General features: G+C 39.9%; 1 protein-coding gene across 1 annotated transcript; it reads left to right on the top strand.

Moving 5' to 3' along the window:
* The first annotated feature begins 3,190 nt into the window (after window positions 1-3,190).
* npm1b (nucleophosmin 1b) lies at window positions 3,191-22,950 on the top strand. The gene is made up of 11 exons (XM_041943965.1): window positions 3,191-3,265; window positions 3,584-3,666; window positions 4,841-4,960; window positions 5,195-5,288; window positions 6,298-6,389; window positions 6,720-6,778; window positions 6,928-7,000; window positions 12,299-12,397; window positions 18,031-18,126; window positions 18,218-18,292; window positions 19,552-22,950. Exons 1-11 carry the CDS (start codon window positions 3,217-3,219, stop codon window positions 19,603-19,605), a joined length of 894 nt encoding a protein of 297 aa, XP_041799899.1. The 5' UTR covers window positions 3,191-3,216; the 3' UTR covers window positions 19,606-22,950.
* The last annotated feature ends 1,483 nt before the right edge of the window (window positions 22,951-24,433 follow it).

Raw genomic sequence — 24,433 nt, 5'->3', positions numbered from 1 at the left:
TATCATTCCGCAGTCCTAACAGCCATTTTCAGGCCATGACAGCTGCTGTAGCCACAAGATTTTGTGGGAAAGCAACGGCCGACTCAGACTGCCAAAGTCTATTAGATTGCTGCTAATGTGCTGACATGTGAGGCTTTGTTGACAAAAGGCTTTTATGGTTCCTGACTTTAAAATACTGCCACGGTCCGTTAGCTTGAGTTGCTTGGCAAAATAACGTTTGCTCATTGCAGATGAAATCTGTTGTGGAGGAACCAGTACTGTGTTGTCGGCTCTAAATGAAGAATTCTACAGTAATAACACAACATCATGATGTGCGTTGATCTGCACAGTTTGCCTCTAATGTTTGGTCAAGAATGAAGTATTCTTGCAATAAAGACTCACAAACAGGTTTTTGCATGTGTGTGAAACCAGGGTTGGGAAAACCTCGAAGTGGGCACGAATGAAAATCACAAACTAGTTTTGCTCCACTAGATGTGGAAAACTGAACACATTGACTTTCTGAACTGGTTTCAGCTCTGATGGAAAGTTTGAACCAGACTCACGTCAGCTTTGTATTCACTCAGCTAAATAAAAACCGTGTACATCACGGGTATTTCACAAGTGATTTTCCCACAGCCATTTATCTTTGATCTTTTTCACTGAATCAACATTAATAACAATATTAGTAATCCGGTGATAGATGGAATAGTTCCATATTATTTTATTTTGTTGTTTTGAATGCATCGCTGCTTGGTGACGTCCTGTGGTGTCTTTTAATTGAACTGAGGTAAACCTCTTGAGTGGTTGAAATGATGGTAACTGGTTTGGCTTGACAGATTCACTTTTTTGTTTTTGATTGAAGGAGATTAAGACAGAAATCTGAGTGACTGGACCTGCCTGTAAAAATGTTTTTAATGCCTTTAACTTTACATTAAACTTCTCAAGAGAAATTTAATTCAGGCCGCTTCTTATGCAAATATCCACAAACAAGACACAAGACAATTTGAACTCAAAGAGGACATTTAACAAAATGTTCATATGCATCTACATCGAGTCTGCATGACAGAGAAGGGGAGGGCAACAATGTTGACAAGGCTTTCTTTTCATTCTGTAAGTCATCATATTTTGAACTGATGGTTATTAAACAACTGTTGCCTGCTGCAGCAGGAAAATCCTGCAGCATCGAGTCACTTCCAGCTGAGTCAAGTGAAGAATGAAGAACTCTTTCTGCAGTCTGACAGCATGACAGAGACTTCACTGCGAACTCAACCTGCTGACATGACACACTTTCACGATCCTCTCCTTCTTTCGCCTACACGCATGTACACACACCCCCGTACTGTATGCACGTACGCACTCACATACACGGTTGCACATGTGCATTTTTGCAAAAAAGAGTACACGCAGGGACAAAAAGAAAGTATGCACATGCTCACACACAAACACACAAGAAAAAGCACACATGCACACGCAAATTTGACCATTTTGCTATTAAGACTAGTGCAAAGAAGAGTGTAAGTACTGTAAATGGTGAGCCAATAATAATGAGTCTGTTTGCTCTGATGCTGGCAGTAAATTTTATGTGGTGTTAAAACTTTCTAGTGTAACAGGAAACAACAAACAAACAGGAACACATTTTGATAAAGAATATTAAAATGTAAACCTTATTTTAAACAGATGATCAAAGATGACTAGTCATATAATTAGGCAATTTTTTTATATCCACACATCTTCAGGAATCTGTAAGTGAAATGAGCTGAGTAAGTCCACAGGTCACGACGACATATCAACCATGAGAACAGCTCTGCACACGTGTCCTGGCAGTCCGTGACACATTAAAGCCTTCTCAAGCTTTCAGGCATGCATGAAGACGACTCATTCCTTTTTGGTGATACTGGTACTGCGGCTCAGTGACTCAACACCTGCTCAATACGGGCCGGCCGCAAACACACTATGAGGCGTTGTTTAAGGTTAGAAAGAGATTTCAGGCATTTTATTCTAGATGCCTGTGCGCCCTGAGATTTTTTCTATTACAACAGACGTGAACTAAAGCCCAGCTGCCAGGGAGTGAAGGTGAAAAGCTGTTTTTATGCACAGGAAAAGCTCTACTGGTGTTGAGCTGGAAGGTCAGAGGCCTGCAGCACACAGTGCAGGCTTAATTCAGGCCCCTGTGACTGCAAGAGCCTGTCTGCCGTGCCCTTCAACAAAACTGTGAGTCCTCACCTCACTTTTTGATGGTGAGAGTAAGACAAGGAATCCAGGGTGTCAAAAATAAAAATACATGCTTATGATATAACTGGAATATTGCAACATCATTGACCTTTGAGAAACTTATATAATTAGTCATCTGATTTATATTATGGTCCTTAGAAGATGATTGATTATATGCATTTAAAATTGTCTTTTTGCCTAAAATAGACTGTGGTATTGATAAATTATATAAAATTACTGCTGTTGTGCTGTTTGGAAAGTTTCATTTTTGGTTAATTTCTCTTCTCTGTAATAACTGAGACTGCAATGGCTCTCCATTTTATTATCAATATTTTTAACAACCACAGAAGACTCTTCAAAGGCTGCAACTGCCCCCTGGGCTGGACTTTTAATATCACTGGCCAAAGGCCTCTTTTATTTAGTCCAAACAGCACATTAAGCAACAGACATAAGGGAGAATATCCCAATCTTAATATAAAAGCTGTAACGCCTTTTGTAGGAATCCATTACGAAGTAGGAAGACAATTAAACATGTGAAGATTATTTGCCTTCTCAGCTGCCATCTCGTTCTCTGTCTTGATGAGTTTATGTTTTTAACTTCTTGTACATTTTTTAATATTCTTTTTTGAGTATAGATTGTACTAACTACCATGTATTTTATTACTTACTGGTGCACGTATCTATGTTTGTAGGCTTTCTATCTATATAATGATAATGCTCTAATACTAAGCCCTGTTAAAAGATTACGCATAACTTCAATTTTTAAAATTGTGATCGTGATGGTGGTTTTAATTTCTTGATATTTATGTTTACAGTTGAATATTTACTTGTAGGTTGACCTCAATGTATAACACGACAGCTCTATCTAGTGTTCATCTCTTAGAACGTTCTGTTTCATTCGCCCCGCCCAGTATCCAATTCCATTGGCTCACTTTTTTAAAAATGTCGGGAACGTTCTGCCTCACCATTGGCTCTGTGATGTGTCTGTCACACCGGTTTACGGAAGTGTAACCACCCACTACAAAGATGGAGGACGATATCTCAGATTTGAGCAGACCACAAATGTACTTGTTTGGTGAGCTCGCTTATTCTGACAAACCTAATATTTTTTAGTCGCACAATCAGCTTTAATGTCATGTTATCAGGCACACATTGCCATTTAACATATTTAGCTGGAGGATATTAGCTAGTTAGCTGGCTAACCTGCCTGCCCCTACTCGCGCCAATTCAGCTCTTTTGTTAGCTAACTGTTAGCCGAGCAAGGCATGGAGATACATAGTTATAGCAAAGAGTAAACCCCCGCACCTCAAACAGTTTAATGCATCTGTGTTTGTTGTTGAAGACCAGTGCAAGCAGAAGGTTGGTTACATGCTACTCGTATCATTTTCCCTAGGTTGTACCCTCAAATCGGACAAACGGGAGTTCAAAGTTGACGTAGACGACGATGATACGGAGCAACAGCTGTCACTCAAAGCAGTAAGGCAGACGCTTTCTATTGCACGTTGTAGAGCCCGTTCCAGCTTAATAATGTGACTGTAACGCATGTTTCAAAGGAAAAGATGAGAAGGGTTAGATACAGGAAGCTGCAGATTGTTTGCACGGAGTGTTTAGGTCACATTGGGGCAAACGTTTATGCACTTCGTCCTATTTTTGTTGAACATCTGTCCGTCTGTGTCTGTCAATTCCAATTTGCTTTACTCGCATGAAATGTATCTTAAATGCATCTGTGCTGTCGAAGCATGGAATAGAAAATCGAGGACAAAAAAGAAATGACTGCTATACAAGGGAAGAGTTACCAGCAGTGAACATTAAAGACATTGAATAGAAATCCAGTGCACCCTGTGTTCGTGTGTTATCCTCCTAAGATTAACATCCAGGCTGATTGTACTTATACAGGTCATCATATATGTTGATTTCATACATTACACACGTTTAATACATGATCCACATGCATATGTTTTTAAAGGCAGGGTATGTTGACAAGGTATTTGGTATCTTTCTGTCTTACTTTGTGGCAGCAGGTAACAAACCCAGCTGCTAGTCTTGTGGTTTTCTTGTCCTTCCCTTAAACAAAACAAAGTTTATCATAACTAAGTATGAAGAATAGATTGATTGAATAGTTTAACCTTGTGGACACATACAGAGGTATTGTCTCTTTGTTTTAATGGACAGGTGATAGTTGTTGTAAATATGTTCTGTGGTGGTTTCCATGATGTTTTACAGCAACCTCTTTCAGTTCTTTTGAAAATCAAAACCTGCTGTATAGTTTTTCATTACACTGGGCTGCAAAGTAATTGTGGCTGCTGCAGTATATGTTTGCCTTAGTGAAAAGGGGGTATTTTTTAATGCCAAACAGAGAAAACCAAAGACTTGTTAACCCTAAAATTAGATCCTGACTGATGAAGTCATGAATTAACAGCTGGACCCTGAGAAATCATGGTACCTGTACTGGAAAAATTACTTTAGCAGCTAATAGTTATCATTTGGTAAAGTAATCAGCTAATTGTTTCAGCACAATGGAGGCAGTAATCTTACTAGAGAGAATTGTAATAGAAAAAAGTCAGACAAAGGGGATCAGGAGCAACGTTAGCATGATGATGCTAAGCCAGGGAGGTGGTGCTGTACTGAGTCAGCTGTGCTGCTTTTCCAGGTGTGTCTGGGAGCCGAGGCTGAGGATAAGTTCCACATGGTGGAAGTCGAGGGTCTCACGTATGATGGAAAAAGGACCAAAATGCCACTGGTCGTCCTGAAACCGTCCGTCCTGCCCTCTGTAAGTGAACACCATACCTGTTTAAAGGGCTACTCAATGGAAATTAAGTGAAGACATATAGATTAAACGATATATATGATCAATAATATGTAGTTTTGTTGTCTTTTTTAAACTAGTGATAATAAAAGTGAAAGAAAACTCTTTCATACCATGGAACATAAAGGAAATAAATCTATTTTAATTGTTTGTGCATTGTTTAATTTGTTGTCCTGATTGTTTTTTTATCTTGTCCAGATGAGTTTAGGTGGGTTTGAGATTACGCCTCCAGTTACCTTCCATCTTCAGTCTGGTTCTGGACCAGTTCACATCAGTGGGCAGCATTTTGTCAGTGAGTATTATTGCAGCAGTTGGCAGTGCTGCCATTTCCTTTTCTTCTTCTAGAATTACAAACATGCAAAAACAAAATATGACTCATGTTGTCATCATTTATATGAAGTACTTATCTACTCCACACTATAGTATCTCAGTCACAAGTAGCAAGTTGTCCCCACCTTCCTTGACAGTGAAGTTAATGGATCCTCATCATTTTACAGACTCATAAAACATAAAATGTTCATCATATTTCTTCAGATTTTCATTATGAGGTGAATGTGCTCTAAAGAACTTAATTTTTTACAGTTTTGTTTTCATGGGAAAGGACAAATGAATAATGAGAAAACCGTGCCACTCTTTTTGCTATGACCAGAAAAAAAGCTGCTTTCAAAATGTCAGACATTACACATAACTGGTTACTGGCTTTTTAAATTAAAAATTTAAATTAATCTACTTTACGATATTACTGTCTGTGTGGAGTGATGCATCATAGATTATGCTTGTGAAACAATACACACGTGAACAGGATTTTATGCAGAATATAAAGGCACTGAATGAAAACATTTAGCTACATTTTGCAATCTAGGTGCGGCAGAGTGTGTTGCTGGCTGGACAGAGACACACACACACCTCTTTTGCACCATGTTTTCTGAAAGCTAGAGCAACTGGCCACATTTCTGAGTCTGAGTCTTTTAAGGTTGTTTTATATTCCAAAATGCAAATGTTACTCTATAACACGAGTGTTGATATATGGTTTTTGCCTTCCATGGTGGACTCTTAGATGTACAGTAGATGCAGCAACCAAGTGTGTCTACCACCTGTGGTTTTCTGAAGTGTTACCATGCCCCTGTTTTAATATCTTCTCCACAATTGTGTGGGATTATAATGCAGTGCCACCAATACCACTCTGTTACAATAATGTTTTAAAAGTCTATACAAAGGCAGATCTATAAATGTAAATCATAAATCTGAATTAAACAGAATTCATCACTGTGCAGTGCCAGTAACCAGCGTTTGTTGTGTAGGTGTGAAGGATTCAGAGGATGAAGAAGAGGAGAACAACACATCACCGGTGAAGCGGCCTGCAAGCCTGATGTCGGGGAAGAAGCCTCCACTGGTAGCTACCTCAGTGTGTTTGTGAATTCATGTAGCTACAGAGCTGCATTCAACTGTGAGGAAAAATAATCTCAAATTAAGAGTTTTAACCTTTAATAATTAAATATGGCTAGTAAAAAAACTTCTATATACCAGTGGGCCTTATTTCAAGTCCGCAGCCCTACTGAACAAATACAGAGGAAACAGCTTGTTTTCACACTCAGTGAATGAGATAACATGCCATCGCAAAAAGTCACCCTACACTAATACCCATACAAATAATGATCATTCAGACCCTCTGTGAAGCCTTGATTTGTTTGTTTGATGAAATTATGCTTCATTTCCTTTGTAGAAAAAACTAAAGATGGATTCTGACGATGATGAAGACGAAAGTGACGAGGACGATGACGAGTATGATTTTTTTATCAGATACATAAATAACAAAACGCACCATTTTATTCACCACATTTCCTTTCTAGCATTTGCTCAGAGACAACTGTCATGTTGTTGTTGTTTTTTTTTACCCGAGTTAATGTTCATTCTTGTCCTCCCTTTTGCAGTGATGATGAAGATGATGACAGTGATGAAAATGATGTGAAGCCTCAGAAGAATGCTGGAAAAGAGCTCAAAAAAGTAAGACTGGACTTGATTGCATTGAATTGAATTGAACCTCAGACAGGTAGCGAAGACGCACCTCTCCAGGGGGCACACAGACTTGGTACACATTTTTTTAGACTGAGCATAACTTACACTTTCCAAGGATATCAATTCCATAAATGCGAGTAGAGATCATAGTAAAAAATTTGGGGAGGTGCAGTTGTCTCGATTTTGTCAGCGGGAGCCCACAAAGTCCCTACTGTAGATGAAAAAAAAAACAGCAGTTATGGTTCAATAAATGAAATATCTGTAGTGTAATGATGAAGTGGATCTGGGAACTGAAACATATAATTTTACTGCAGGATACATTCTCATTTACATTGCACGCTGCATTATACATATACAATATATTAACTTGAAACCAAACATCACCCGTTGCTTTCTGCAGTATCACCAATCTATCACTTACAAGAGCCAGTGTGACTGCCAGGACATGAAACTGGAATTTATTGAAAATGCAACATGCCAATCCTCTGTGCACCAATTTAGTATTTACCATGTTTCTGTTCTTGTTGAACAAAATATGAAACTTGAACATTAAATGATTATGAGTATAAGAGGATGATAGTTTACATTTGATAGGCACTACTTGTTTTAAAAGCCTGCAGTGAGCCTAAAGTCTTTTTAGCTACTTCTTCATCTGTTCTTGTAGGTTATAAACACCAAAGAATTTAAAGATCATTAATAGTATTAGACTGTGTTTGAATAAAGTTAAATAAACCAGAATGAGATTAGTTATTTGTCCTTTGAGATGTGTGTTTAGAGAGCTACCTTCAGTCTTATCAAGTGAGACATCTTCCTGGCATCCTAGGCCTCCAAACTTTAATTTGTACAGTAAATTAAATGTCTTTGGGGTGTTTCCAATCCCATGTTGTCCACCAGGTGTCAGGGTAGCCAAGGGCTAGCCCTCAGTTTTTTTGTGTGAAAGGAATTTCTCTGCGTTGCTGCAGTCCGCCCGCTCCCCTTTTGTTTCTACCACATCATTTAAACTCCCACAGACTGTACCCTATAGTAGCATTTCATTTCAGCAGGCCCTTCCCATTCCTGCACTCACTGACCGTCCACTTTTTTGTATGAGACAAAACGTGGAACTTTTTCTTCCTGTTCGCTCATGTACCCACCTGTTTTCCACGAGTAAAACACAGGGTCTGTGTGGCGTAATGATCGGATTTCTCCTCTGTAATCTGCTAGAATTCTCACTGTCTCACCAACAAGACGGCACTATGTTATCCATACATACACACACAGACATGCACACAGACACACACACACACACACTCAAAGGTATATGCACACTGTAATGTAGACATGTGTAAGTACACATGCATACTTGCAAAAATACACACAGTCTGCAAACATTAGCAACACATATCTACAGTGCATCTGCAGAGAAGGACATGCTACATACAATTTCACATGCACAAAACACACACACACACACACACACACACACACACACACACACACACACCAGTTATGGGAAACATCTTCCTCCCATTTTTCTGTAACACTGCATATCTTTGTCCCTCTGTCATCCCACTGTTAATATGATTGCTCCTTTTTATCGTCTCTCATGCCATTTCAGCTTTGCACCTGGCCTTTGCCTTTGAACACTTGTTTTGCGTGTTACCACAATCATTTGCAAGTGTGTGGGTGCATGTGTGTATCTGCCTCATTTTTACGTCGGTGTCTGTTTGTGATTTCTTTCTTTCTTACTTTTTTTTTTTTTAAACACGCCATCCCAGTGCAAACTGTGCCAGGCAAAAGATCAAAGCAGGGCAGATGCGCATACCTGCGATGTGAGCGCCGATTCTTGCCTCGGGGTTAGATGACAGCTGAGCATTTCTGTCACCTGTTGATTTATTCTGTTGTCTTCTCCTCCAATTCCTCCACCTCCTGCCCCCCACACCCCTCCCCTCCATGACCTTAATCCTTTTCTTCACCTTTCTTCTCTTTAGCTCCATGCCTATCCCGTCTCATTCTTTAATAATGAAAGCACAAAACTCCAGAGAGTAGGGCTGGGAGCAATTATTATTTTTTTGACTGCTAATTAAGCAACATGTTATAATTTCTTCCCCTTTTTTGTGGTATCAAACCTGATTACTGTTTTAAGTACCAACCAAAATGCATCTATAAGACCAATGCTTGGTCTGACACAGATACTATAATGTAGTTTACTACTACTAGTTTAGCTGTATTTTAGACTGTCAGAGTTCTAGTATGTACTTGCGATAAACAACATTATTCAGTATAAAAGGAAGTAAGATTAGTGTCTTTTCTTTAGGGTATAATCACCTGAGAATGAGCTCTTTATATCTACAGAGGGAGCAGGTCCTCTTCCACAGAGTCTGCCATGTTGCACTGCCATGTTTCTACAGTCGCCCAGAACATACAAAGCAAACACTGGCTCTAGAGAGCTCCTTTCACATTTTTTTGCAATTTTGCAGCCACCATAGGTTACGCATGAGTGAGGTGAGGGTTAAGTTGGTTGCAATCTGCAACCTCACTTCAAGATGCAACTGAATCCTACACATTGCTCCTGTAAATAGGCGTCTTTTCGGTAATTGGTAGTGAAACTGATTACATGCTGACACTGGTATCAACTAATTTTTTCATGCCCTAATAGGAGTTTGATTTTAGGTTCACTCAGCTGAAAGTGGGCCTGTGCTGTTTTTTTCTAGCATGATTTTGATGTTTTCTGAAGAGCAAACACTTTATTAGTGTGTTACAAAATAAGATCCTGAGGCATGTGGCCTACATTTGACTTGCATTTAGATGTTTGAATTGTAATTTAACAGCAGAGCCACGACAAGTAAATCTTACATCATCACTCGAGACAATTACGTTAATTTTGGCAACAGAGCAGTCTGGCAGTGCCAGTATTGGCACTGAGAACAAAGCACAACCAAAGTTAAGAAAAGGAAATAACTGAGTAAAAACGAGAGAGAACAAGAGAGTACGACTGCGTATTTGCCATTGTAGGGGGGAAAAACGGAGCCTGGAGAGGGGAATAATGTTCTGATAAAAAAAACTTACAAATTTAAGAGAAGAAAAATCAGAAATTCTATGAGATTAAAGTCACAAATTTAAGAAAGAATCAAAAAGGAAAAATTGTGTTTTTGTTGTCAAGGAAACGCATTGGATCGACCTCATCACACCACGAATGCCGCCACTTGCTGCTAATTACGCCTTCAGTGGATGACCTCATAATGGACGTGGGAATTTGGGGTGCTAAAGGGGCTATAGCATCCTTTAAAATCTGTTGTAATGAAAACCATGTGTCCATCATAAAGTTTAAACTTAAAATGACTTTCTCGGGACTTACATGTGTAGCTAGCACGCCGGTACTTGTTGAGGTTTTACCTTGTTCTTTATCTGTTAATTCTGAATATATATTTATGTTATGGTACTTCTTGTAAAGAAGTGTATTTCATGGTAGGTCAGAGCTTTTCTATTATTATTTCTCACTTTGAAATGTTTCATTTCAAGTGTCCCACTAAATCAAACTTACCTGTCACCCTGTCGGACAGACCCAAAGAGCTCAATCCAGGCAGCTGCTAGCAGAGTACATAAGGTAACTGTAATTACTGCCACTGCACAGTGATACTTCATAGGCTATTTGCACAACAGCCTAGCATGTGTGATTCGATAATAGAATATATGTGGTAACTAGGTAATGCCTGCTGCCATTCGCACACGACCCCGTGTGGGAAATGTTCTGGAACATTTTAGGAATACACTACATGTGTGAAAGGGCTTTAGCTTATATGTTAATTATTTCAGTGTGGATATCTGATAAAGGAGTCAAACAAGCAGATCTTCACTGTGACAGACACAGGCAGATCGTTGTGGCTTATTATTATCATTCTTTTATAGTGAGTTCAAAATACCAATCACGTACACTCAGGTGCATTCATGAAGGGTTTGAAGAACGCAGTGTTTCTCAACTTGATTGAGTTCCACCCTTTGTGCATTAATAGCTCTCTGATTTCAAACAAAAAGCATTGCAACCACACTGGAACGTCCTTACAGCATCTTGTATTACCAGGCATTGCTCTAGGAAATAACATGTGTAATTGCCTTGAAGCAGTTATGTCAACACAGGCAATTACACTTCGAGCCCATTCCGAGATGAACACCAGTGATTGCAAAGAAAGGGTTGGTGCTCAGGAAATGCAGGTACTTGCCTCGGCTATTACAAGGTAATTACACAGGTGGCTGAGAGCAATGGAAACCTGACGGGAAGGCCTCTAGTGTGGAGAAGAACAATGACAGGTTATTGGGATACTAAGTGTCTTATCAGTGACAAATTATCAAGTATGTCTTATCCTTCCTCTGTAATTTCATGTAGTGCTGATGGTTGGAGATAATTTCAGTTTTGGTTACATGTCATCCCTGATTTGGTTACAGTCATGGTTTTAGTACAACCTGTAGATGGACAAACATTTTTACTCAAAATAAAGTAACATTGATACTGCCACTACTTCTTTAGGTCTCAGAATTGCAGTATGCTGCTATCCTCTCTGGTTTTAGATCGTACATTTTTTGTCTTCTTGGGTTAAAATGCTTTTTTAAAAACAGCCTACACATGCGGCATTGATATTATCATGACCATACAGGGGGGAGAGAGAACAACGTGAACACCTCATGGCAAAAGACTCTGAAGAAAATTAACCACAATTGCAAGTACTTCTACAAATGTGGTTCGCATTATGTTACAGGCCAATTATAATTTGTCAGCTATAAAAGAGGCTTGGCAATTAGCGCTTTGATATGGGAGTTTTCAACATCAACAACACGACAACAACAACTACTACAGCCCCAAATAGGCTATTTTTTTCACCACATAAAATATGAGGAGGAACAGGTGATAAGTCCATATTGACAGAAAGGAACCACTGTCGCAGTTTTAAATTAACCAACAGTGAGATGATAAATATATAAAATACACAAAGGGATTGTTGTATCTGCAGCTGGCCAGCAATCTAAACTGAGCCAACATTGCAGCAGTTTCTGAGTTTGTCATTCGGGTACTTCAGAGTTAGTCAGGGCACTTTTTCATGAAGTGTTGACAAAATTTTCAGCTGCTTGCCTGAGCTTTTAATGCAAAGACAGTGTTGTCTTTCTTAACATGTTATCTGAGCATGCCAGTGAAGCAGTCTGGTAAATTCAGATGGTTAAAGCCCACGTGTTTCCTAAAAATACTGAAAAGTCAGACTTGGGATATCTAAATCATCTTATCATATATCAGTTTTGGTTGTGTTTCTTTCTTAGAGCCTGGAGTCTTCAGCAAAGAAGCTCAACAAGACTCCGGTGAAACAAAATGGCCCTGCAGGAAAACCATCAGGATCAGCGGTCAAACCACAGATTAAGGTAGGAAAGGCTTTATCACCTCCTCAGCTCTACTTACTTGTGGTTATTTAGTTAACTAGCTAACAGCCATTATGCTTACGGGTGCACATAACTGGTACAGAGGTACACATGTGTTACAAAAATCAGAAATCTGCAACTTCAGTTGTTTAGCATGTGTCGTTGCATACCAGGCAGCAACAGTCATTGGTCATCAATACACATTTTTCATCTACATACTTAAATTTGACCCAGTGAAATCACCTACTGTGAGTGATGTCCAAAAAACAAGCGACAGCGGCTGCTTTGGGGCTCTGCCCCTACGAAGAAACATCAAACCGAACCAGAACAGATGTCGTTCGCACCCACTTCTAGCAGATAAAACAGGTGCGTTTTACAAGCTCAAAGAATTCCAATCATCCACTATATGATAAGCATGAAAAGAGTAAGAGGCACAAGCTAATGCTAGCAAACAAGCTAGTCGAGCTGAAAAGTCCAGTCACCCACTTGCTAAATGGAGAAATAAGGTAAATGAAGAACAACTATGGTTTTTTTTTTCATTAAGGGTAAACATCCTCTTCCTATGCTGAAGATTTTGCTTATTGAAGCAGCATACAAGTGAATGAAATGTAAGACCTCCACTGCTTTGGCAACACGATTATGTGCACCATTCTTCAGAAATATGAGGCCACCGTGCAACTTGACAGAGAGTCCACTGTGGAGACTCTTAAAGCAAGCAGGAAAAGGCTTGGCAGCATGTTCTGTGTGTGACTTGGTCCAAATAGTAAATACAAGCAGTCCAGGTTGTTACTCCAACATCAACAAGGTTATTGATTGTCTCTTACACTGTCTTTGAGCAGTGCAGCATGTGAGAGGGGACTCTCACATCTCAACAGAATAAGGACCAAGTACTGTCACATCCTCGTCTCTCAGTCCTGATTCACATCAAAGATGACCACAGAGACATTGACCCAAAGCCAGTTGTTTACCTGTGAATGGAGACAGCTAAACTGAGAGGAGGACAGCAAGGATGATTAAGTTTATTAGGACCACACCACATATGAACTGAGTACCAAACACCATCTCCTGGTACTCACCCGAGTGCCTGACTAAAAAAATGTATGTGTACCTGTGATTATGTGGTAGAAAAAATGGTCAGCTATTTGTTTTTTCAGGTCCTTTCTCCATATTAAATTCCCCTCTTACCCCCGTCATAGGTTTGGTTTTTTGTTTCCTTGAATATATTATTGTTAAATTTATTCAGAAATAATGTGCTGTAGTTAGATTCGTGTTGAAAGCTGATTAATTAAGTTACGCCAGGGTTTAAGCCAGCAACTCTATTCCTAATGTCACTGTCAAAGGTATGCAAAAGAATGGTGGATAATGAAAATGGGAGTTTTCAAGACAGAAACGGACGTGTACATTTACCTACTAAGCCATTAAGAAGCAACTTTGATACTGTGCCATTTAATGTGATTTGTCACAATATATGCAGAAAATAAATGATCTCAGGATAGATTAAAGCAGTGGAGAGCAACAAAAACCTCCTTTGCACACAGACATGGACCTCCCAATACTTACAGTACGTCTGAAGTCAAAGCCTGATGAGGCCTGCGAGCAAAATGCATTACACAATGTAGTTCATAAAAAAAAAAACTTGTACAAACAACTTGATCTCTTTGTGTTAAATTATTTCTGCTCAATCCTCAGCCTGAGAAGACACAAGCTGTCTATGACCAGGGGTGATTGTTTACATTTATTGGCATTCTCAATTAAACATGCCAAAAAAAAAGAACAAGAAAAACAAACAAAAAAAACTGGAGAGCTGCCTCATTCCACCGCCAAGGAATGTGATAAATGCGCATTGCAATTAGCTCAACCTGATAGTTAATTTCTTGGATGGAATGTCTTGGACGGCCGCCTCTCAAAACCCAAAGCTTGAACTCTGCCGCTCTTTAAGCAAACACACCTGACCTCTAAACGGGTTTCCTGGGGCAAGGTTTAAACCCGCGACCCCTTGGCCTGACCCCGCCGTCTTGTGTTGCAGCCACCTTTTGATGCCCCCCCAACCCCCTGTAGCACACATACACATCAGGTAGTAGAAATTGGCAGGGTTCTCTGCATGTTTACAAGTTTCTCAAAGCATGGTACTGTGGTGATAAAAATGACTAGATACGGGATTATTTGTTGGCATGCATGCATGTATGATAATGATAAAATGTGGCTTATGCTTAAGGCAAACCGTCTCACTCACCTGCGCACCCAGTGCACACAAGAACATTGTCACTTCTTGTCTGACATCTTGAAAGAACGCTGTGTAATTCTTATCATGTTAAACACTGAGCCACAAGATTGCTAAATTCCTGAGGCGAGAAAGAGATTCCCCCCAGGGCCAGCGTTCTTGGTGTGTGGGAGAGTGCAGCTAATTCTGTGGTGGCCGTGTCCAGACATAACACGGTGGCTCTTGAAATGCTCTGGGGGATTAGCCGACGGGCAGCTGAACCGCCGAAACCATCCCGCCAGTTTAACTTTCAAGCCCGTGGAGCTTCAACTGCCCCCATCCCCTCTCCACTTATACGCAACAACTGTTCCCTCTCTACAACCTCTTCACACCCCTCACTTCCTGGACACACCTTCTCCCAATTGCTCTCATTACCAGCGTTTGATGTCTGGTGCAGCTTGCGCTTCCAGATGCCCCTGAGGAGCAAGGAAGCGGGCGTGGATGTCTGTTTTTTCTTTACTAAACGCAGGTGACTGGTCATTAGATTGGCTTGTCAGATCTGTTGCCAGTACCGCAGTTCTCACCTCTCGCAGCCCAGCATGTAGCTGCAACTTCTTGCGTAACAGGCTGGAAACGAGAACCAGCTAACTCGAGTTGTGCTGATCTGAAGTAACTTTATCTTGCAGCTGGTGTCTTTTGATTGATGGGTTTGGAGACGTTGATGCTTTCAAGCACACGTCACAGTCGTAAAGTTGTTAACCACTTCACTCAGGCTTCTCCCAAAAGCGTGTGAGTCATTGTTTTTGCGACTGATGCAGCAGGTGCCTGTCTTGTTAGCGCTTATTTCTTTATAGCATGAGTGTAAGGATGTTTGCTTCTAACCATGACTATAGATCAGACCTTTTGTGCATGAAAAATGTCCTCAAGACTTTGCTTACATATACACATACAAGTCATAGGATTAGAGTCACGGTTCCCTGTGACCTGACGTTTCCCCAGACGTGAACCTCCAAGGCTCTCATTCCGACAAAATGACAATTACCATCCCCGGACAGACCTGACGAGCAAAGGTGTCACAACCATGTGTTTGCACTGGATTGAAGACAAGAGATTGCATCAAATGATAGCGTGCTTGTGATTAAGTTCCATGTCTCGTGGCATCTGTAATCAGTGTCTGGCCCAGATGAAAAAGCTTGCTGGCTTTGTGTGTTTATCAGCTGTTTCAGGGCCACAGCTGTCCTTTGGAAGTAGAGAGCTGCCCATAAATAATAAATACATAGTGCATTTGTCTGGCCAGGAGCCAGCAGCATATGTGTGTCATTTTATACCTTTTGATCTGTGCCATAAAATGCAGATCTCTTGGGGACAGGGACAGATAATTGCATTTTTCAACCTGGAGAGAGAATTTATTTTCTCAAGATCATTCCACCTGTTTTTTACCATTACAAGTCTTTTGTCAAAGCCTGGAGTTGCTGAAAATGTTTGAAGTATAGTAGCAACACATGGCATTTATTGATTGCTTTTAAGATCTGTACCATTAAGGTCAGGTATGGAGAACTAGCTCTGAATTTCAACCAATTCTAATTGTGTAAGAGGTGGGAAATTGTTTAGAAGCCTGCTTTTCTAGTCCACTTATCCCTTCTGGAATCCAAAATGTTGACCTACTTCACTTTTGCCTACATCTGCGTTACCAAGTCTCAAAACCATGTGCAGTGGTCTGAGGCGTACTGTATGTGGCGTACTGGAGCTGCTGTGCAGAAGGGCGGTCCACTCAAATAAATCATACAATATCAGGTCCTTTATGACACATCAGTGTTTACGGCAGCATAAGGGCCCGATCAGACAGAGCGCAGTAAGAGGCGTCTTTCCACTTGTTTCCTATAGGCAGTGAGCGTTTTGCATGCTGCTTATGTGCCTAATGTTTTTGCAGGAGAGCTCTGAACACATGGCATTGAGAAAAAACTCTAGGAAGACCATTGCTTTGTCATTTTTGTTTTTGTCCAATCGGAGAGAAATGAATTGAGAGAAAGCAAGGAAAACAGAGAAGGAGAAGGAATCTCTCTTTCTCTGTGTCCAGCATACTATGTGGGAGTAGCCTCTTACCCTCAATCATAGCAAGTGCCCTTTGCCTGTTCATGTATGAGGTCATTTGGTGGCTCATGTTTTGCAACCTGCAAAAAGCACTCTGTCTGATTGGGCCTGAAATTAGCTGAAAATACACAGTTTTTGCTTTCAACATGTTTCGGTTTAGTGTCCTACTCAAGTATTATGACCAGTAAGTAGAAACCTGAATCCAAATAAATAAAATCTGAAACAAAAAACACATACCCAAACCTACTTACAACCGCAGACAGAAACAACTACTGGACAACCGTCCATTTGCTCGAGAGGTTTCGCTGTCGTTTGACTCACAGGGTAAAACTTTGCTTTATACATGGCTTCCCTCTTCTTTCAAATGTGTCTCTGGCTATCAATGAAACCCTGCAATTTCACTGGATTCCACACTAGCTTTGCATGTAGGGACAAGCTCTGTGGCTTGTGTAACATGCAGTCACGGCATATGGTGTGTGTTGTTGTTGTGTCACATTCATACACTTCTAATTTAGGACCTCTGGGGCCTCGACTGCCCAGGTCTGGACACACCTGTGGGCCGGCTAGTTCAGTGCTCACACTACTCTCATCTTCACAAACACAGGGAACTAACTGTGTTAAAATAGCACCAAACATGATAAAGATGGATTGCTTGTGACAGTATTGTTTGAGCCTTGACCATCTATAAATGCTGAACAGAAGAGTCAGAAGAGCCATCTTTACTTGTGGAACTCATTAATTTGATTTGTCAGTATAACTTTTATTGAGAACCAAGCACAAGAACATTGGCTGCACTTTGACCTTTTTTTCTTTAGTTCAGTCGTTTGGGATTTACCATCAAGGGAAAAACACATTCACAAACAATCTCTATTACTCATTGGAGAGTCAGGGCTTGCCCTCTCCTGCTTGCAAACAATAAAAGCATAATTTGTACCTTATGTATTTGTAAAAAAAAAAAAAAAAAAAAAGAAGACAAAAAGATTGTGTAATTAGGCTAGAATTTGTTGTCCTTTCTGATGCTTTTATCTTCTTCCAGCTGGTTGCTCATGCCAAGCCTGTAAACTCAGACCCAGACAAAATGGGTCACGATAGGTCTGTAGTCCAGACCGGCTGTTGCTGATGGTCAGCAAGTAGATTCATCACCAATAAGTTAGAAGTAGCTATGTTTTTGTTCTGTTCAAACAAAGACACAGAAAATACAAGGTGACCTCAAGGAGCTGAACTTGAAAATAAGAGATATTCTGTCGTAATTTATGAAGTTATCTTTTATTTATAACAAAGCTGTAGATCTCTCCATTTGATGTATCAATCAGTGTTTCTTATCTTGCTGGTATATTTTTTCAAGACACCTGTCCCAGGAAGAGACAAAGCCCAGGCTGGCCCGTCTAAATCTCCCTCTCTGACTGAGATTAAGAGCAAGTTGTCAACGGCAGCCAAGGAGGTAAGGCTGTCATCCTCTTTTGCAAATTACCACTCTTAATTGAATGTCTGAGGCATGGTTAAGCTGATGATTTAATGGCCTTTTTCATCAGGGAAAACCACTACCGAAGACAGAGCAGAAGTTTGAGAATTTCGTGAGGAGTTCTTTTAAGATCTCAGACAAAAAAGTAAGTCATCATGAGTCATTTGATATATTATGTGTATATTTATTGATTGCACATGGGTTTGAGAGCCATGATTATGAGCTCTTTGTTTATTAGTTTTTACATTTTCAGCTCTTACATCACATGTGCAATTTATATCAATTCCCTGCTTTTTTTTTTTTTTTTTTTTTTTTTTTTCTGCTTTTGCAGTCTTTGTATTTGTTCTCATGAACACTTAGCCACAGGGAGTTGTTTGTTTTCTAGAAATATTCCAGTTGCTGGGTGTTAGTAGCCATGGGCACATTTACATCTAACTTCATTTTAGCTTTAAGAGCTTTTTGCCATGATAGATACCCAGGAATGCATTATTGTTCCTCACGCTGTCCTCATACCTTACACTGTCCATTATGCCTCAGACGTCTTTCCAGCACAGCGTGTTCTCTTTGAATTATATTCATTTTGTGTCAGCGAGCTCTTTCGAGATGGAATGGGAGTATACCTGCCAAGACAAACTCTTTCTCAGTGATTTACTGGATTGTGTGTCTTTTGTAGCCTTAATGAAGGGACTGGCGGTATGTGGATGGTACCAGTCTCTTTCACATTCAAGGCCTTTGACCAGGCCCAAAAAAGTTTTTTTTTTTTTCTAAATGCAGGACTTAAATCTTTTCTAATGCTGCTTGTCATTTCAGAAGAAAAACAACAGCCCCTGCGCATTATATCGCAGAGCATGAATTAATCACCCAAAAGCCTTTACATTATCACCACAGACTAAATTATATTAGTTGCTTTTTCTGTATCAAAGCATCTGTAAGAAGGCAATCACTTGAAAATGTCTATTTGGACATTCATTTGTGATTGCATTATAGTGTTACAATGTTAAGTGTACAGCTATGAGAGCAGGTGAAAGCTCTTCAGACCCATGCATGGGCCGGTTGGACAGGGAAAAGAGTGGGGGTGGAGTTGGGTTATGGGGAGCTTGTCGATCCCCGTGTGTAGAAACATCTGTGGAAGTGCTTTGGTTTCATCAGCCAAGGCTGAGATCTGTCAGACCTGGAGCACCTAGTCATATACTCTGGTATGTACTGTTGCCCCCACCCAACCCCTCGTCGTTCCCCAACAGCCCCATCTAAACTCAGCGTTCCCACAGGCGAGACGCACAAGAGCATGTTGTAGTAAAAGTGAGTCATGTGTCTAATGCTGTACAGCACTTCATTTGGATGATTTATAATTTATTTCTTCTATTCTGTTGTTACCCCTCCTTCCCCCCTCTGTACCTTCCTCAGGTGGTCAAGGACCTTTGGAATTTTGTACGAACACTGAAGACTGAAAAGAAGTAACAAACCTTGTACTTTAAAGCATTTCTATGTTTTGCATCCTGCAAGACATTTAAAGGCACAGTCAGCGAGATTTCCTACTTGGCCTTATGATGTCATCATTGCTGAGTCTGACTTGGAGTGAACAGAAGGACAGAGAGCTGAAAATTAGTAAAGCCATTAATTATTCAGGTGTCACAGATTTTTTTTTAGATGCGAAGCACCTCCTGAAGCTAGTTCGCAATTCACTCACAAACTCACTCATTCACGCTGGCAGACTGCAGATTTTCCATCGCGTGCCAATCTGCACCACCTATGGGGAAGGAAAGTAATAGCAACATCAAGTAGGACCTGCAGATGTCCGTGTTGCTTTCCTGCAGGAGAGAAATAGCTGCTGCAATTCTAACATTTGCGCCACCTGCAGGCAATAAATGTTGCACCTGCAGATTTTTATAGCTGCAATAAAGAACAGATATGTAAACTATTAAGTAATGACAAAGTTGGAGCCAAAGAGAGACCAGACAGAACCGAGTGAAGTTAGTCATTGCTGATTTTTTTTTGGATGGCCTCTGGGTCATAACCTGTCTTTACACATAAAAAAACTGCTGTGATGTTAGCTACAGTATCTTTTTTTTGATACTACATACATTTTCAGATTCTACACACAAGGGCTCATCCATGCAAAATATGAATGGTCAAACAACGCCTGTAAAAACGGCAATAACCGCAGGTGGTGCAACTGTCAAATTACAGAAGCTGTTTCTTTCCCTGCCTGTAGAAGGTGAGATCGGCTGCCTACAACTTACTTCATTAATGTGTAGTTACCGTGTGTTGCGTTGAAAAGCTGGTTTCAAACTGCAATTTGATGCTATTGGCTGAGCTCGGTTTCAGGTGCTTCGCATCCATGACACTGTGTGTCCTCGTTAAGTCAACAATGCAATAGGAGATATTGCAGAATGTGCCTTTAAATATCTCTACTGTAAACTGAGATAAATCAGAGTCCCAATGTGTGTGAATTCGATCACTGTTAACAAGGATGGTAAAGACGGCTGATACAGTGGGACAGTGACAGTACAGTGTTTTGTTATTTTAGGTTCTGTCTGGCTTTGTGAAGCATTATTAGCTTGCGAAACACGCTTACAGATTGTACTATGGATTTGTCTGCTCCATACATATTGTACAGAAAGTCGTCAGCGTATGTAGAGAATAAGAAGGTTTTTTTTCTTCTTAAATTATGTCACTCAGTTTGATCACAGCAGCTCCTGCAGCAGAACGTGCAGTAACTGCATTTTTTAACAACTTGGCAAACAGCACCAAGGTTTACCATTTATTTCCTGCAGTGATTAAAGCAAATCAGCAACAAGATTCAACAGTTTATAAACCCTTAACCTTGCTACTGTTACATATCTTGACCAGCTACTCTATTGAGTAAACAAGAAATGTTTCATCGTGTGTTTTTACCAGCAACACACCTGACATTTCTGGATGAGAGCAGTATCATTCATAATGTTTTTAATTTTATTTTAAATACTTTCAATACAAATGGAGTTAAGTTTATATTGGGGTCATCTAAACTTGCAGAACCTGGACACATTTAAGATGGCGTTTTTTGGAGTGTGGATTCATATAAAGCTATTAACATCTGTCGTTATTTGAGGGGGGTACGCACGGCATTAAAGCCAAAACTCACCTGTGGCAAACGTGATCATAAGAGCATTACAGAAAGCATTCTTAAGAGTAATGTGAGCTCCATAAAACCGACAGCAGATGCCCTGACTAAAATGTTTAGTCTTTAAAGTAATACAAGTCGCGCTCGACAAGTTAAAAACAACATTAACGTGCTCCAGGAGTGTACGTATTTACAGCATGGCACTAACACTGTTTTCAGTGTATTTCAACGTACTCTAATGCACTAAAAACAGATTGCAAGCCTATGATTAACTCAGATTATCTTATTTATTGTAACATAATCATTAGGTAGATATCAGAAAATGACATCAGAATAACATGACGTCATTTACAGAAACCCCATAAAGAACTCAACCCCATAATTGTTTGCACTCTTGTATGTCGGTGCTCGGGTGACAACAAGCATACACCCGCTCTGTGCTTATAATGTGTTTATGATCCTGTATAATACCTTTTTATGAGCCAAATGTTGGCAGTTGGATACCATCTTTAACCAATCAAATTGCTTAGTCCAACCTTCCTGTTGTCTGTAGAGGATATTTGAAATTCCACAGCTGTGAACTGTACTACTTCAACTCATTTATATCATTAAAGTGACCCTAAAAATTGACATAAATATTACATTTGAAATATCTGTAATGTCTTCTTTGTATTAAGGCTTCAGAAGTAGCAGGTTGCCATTGTTAGGGTTTATTTTTGGTGTGCATGTTAAATTCATGACAGAGTCCTTCTTTAATGATTTTTAATACTTAACTCGTATCAAACTTAATGAACCTTTTTCTGTAAATAAATCTCTTGCTTTTATTTACAAGTACGGCAGCTGAACAGTTATATTTTTCGTGTTTGCTTAATCCGCCCTTGCTCGTAGCTGGTTTTGCAGCTTGGATCTGGTGTCATTGTGTTTGTTTAAAATGTTTTGTTCTAGTTTGGACGTGTTTTATGTTGAGTATAACCCCTCCTTTTAAAATACTGTCGTCTATTTTTTGACTTTTTATTCCTGTTTGTTATCTTCGAGTTGTCCTCCTTTGATTGTAGTTCTTCAACCAGTACCTAAACATGTCCAAGTAAAAAAAAATGATTATGATCTTTGTTATTTTTAATCATGCTAGTAATAACAGCAACATGATTGAAATTTGGCTTTCAAAATAGAATATGCAGCGAACACTGTAGTTTATCTCCTTGTTATGAAGCTACTAGCATGGTAAAACATTGAGTTTAGATCAAGTAGTAAGAATCAACCGTTGTATCAGACTGAAGTAGCTCTGAGATTAACTCTGACTGATCCAGCCACTCTCTCTGTACTCCCTCTATCCATAATATTGCCTTGTGTCTGTAACCTGAAATACCTGCTGCAGAACATCAGAATGTGGTGAGAGCCATCCTCAGTAAGAATTCACCAGGAACAAGGTATTTGCTGGATATGTTGATGCAAGTCAAACTGTAATACATTGTGCTTCTGTGAAATCTGAACTGATTCGAGTCAATGATGGCGGGAATGACTCAACATGTGTCAAAAGTGCATTTTGTCTATTTAGTCAAACTTTATTGATTAGTTCATGCATGATTCCTCATGGTGGATATTCATCCATTCATGTTTGTTGAGATGAACACATCCATCCATTTTTTTTTTATCCTACCTGTGATTGTTGCCTGAATAAAGTGAATCCCAGCTGGTTTTGAGCCACGCAGTTTGAAGTTTTTTACCCGTCGATCAGCCACTTGTGAATTCGGCTTGAGCATTAATGTCCAACACAGAGACTTGTGAAATAATATTTGATTTGAAGTATGTTTGCATTTAAGAGGCAGTTATTTTTTCCCCTTTGAAAAGAGGCAGATCTTAACAACAGCTGATGCTACATGCTGAAATGTAGTGAAGTACATTTACTCAAGTAATGTACTTAAGAGCAAATTTGAGGTATTTCGAGTTGAGTATTTTCATGCCACTGTCTACTTCTCCACTGCCAGTTGCAGTCCTGTTTGTAGTTCAACATGAGCTCTAGCTCAACCAAACAGAACATCAAAAACCTGCTTTACATGAATGCATGTGTAATAATAATGTAATAATTCATAACAGTCGAAGGGGACATTTTTCTGCACTTTGAAAAAGTCTGTCTTAAAACAATGCTTGCAAGCCTATATGTGCATTGAAAGCATTACTGGTTGCTGTTATTGTTGGCTGTGAAGAGATTCCTTAATTATGTAAATTCAATCTAAGTGAAGCGGGAAAAGGTCCACAGCCCTTGTTCTGTGCTAAAATAACTAAGAGTTCAGATAAAGATAATTTGAGGCGTCACCAGTCTGAGTTTGGCGAATCAAGCGGTTGTTGTCCAAAGTTACAGCGTTTTTAGAGCCAAATTCCCTTTTTTGTGTTCCACAGTCAGTGTTTGCTGGCTGAGCTGTGGCGGAGGGATAATAATGTAAGGACTGACCTGATTTGGCTGAAAAACTCATATTAGCTTCGGCTGAACTTAACCTTTGCACTGAACCTGTTTTATGGATTTGGTCATATGTTTAAAATGCTGTAAGACGAATCTTTTTGCATCTACCAATGACAGGAGGAACAAGTAAAGCCACCAGCAGTGCTTTCAGGCTGCATGTGGACGTGTGAGTGTTTAAGACATAGTTGAAAAAAATGTGAACCTTTCCTTTAATTGCTACAACCACCCATCTTTGCTGTCACCACAGGGTGGCACTGAAGTCCAGGCATTAACTTCAAAGCGAGACTTTATAATGATATAAATTGATTAAGCTTTTACCTGAAGTGTGAGTCAGGCATTACTTCACTGCCAGCTGAACACTTTTTGCCCCGTAGCCACGAGGAAGTGAGGCGCACTAGCGGATGCAGCCACGGGATGACGCACAATTTTATGTTCCAAACAAGACGACTGAGAGGCACGTGGAAATCCCCCCTTTGTGGTTGACTTGAATTCCAGTCCAGGGTTTGACTGAACCAGCCTGGAGGTATTGACACACACACACACACCAAAATCTCAAAGCACACATACACACACACACATATTTATAAAGGTAGGCATGCAAGTTGCCTGTGTACGTCAGTGGAGATAAAACAGTGAAGCTTGCAGATTTAATTCCTTTTGAACGACTAATATCTAATAAAACAAGCATCAATCAGGTGGGAGTTAACAGAGAGGAGGGGTATCTA

This window comes from Chelmon rostratus, chromosome 9, assembly GCF_017976325.1.
Source record: "Chelmon rostratus isolate fCheRos1 chromosome 9, fCheRos1.pri, whole genome shotgun sequence".
Taxonomy (NCBI): Eukaryota; Metazoa; Chordata; class Actinopteri; order Chaetodontiformes; family Chaetodontidae; genus Chelmon; species Chelmon rostratus.
This window is presented reverse-complemented; position numbering and strand designations above follow the sequence as displayed.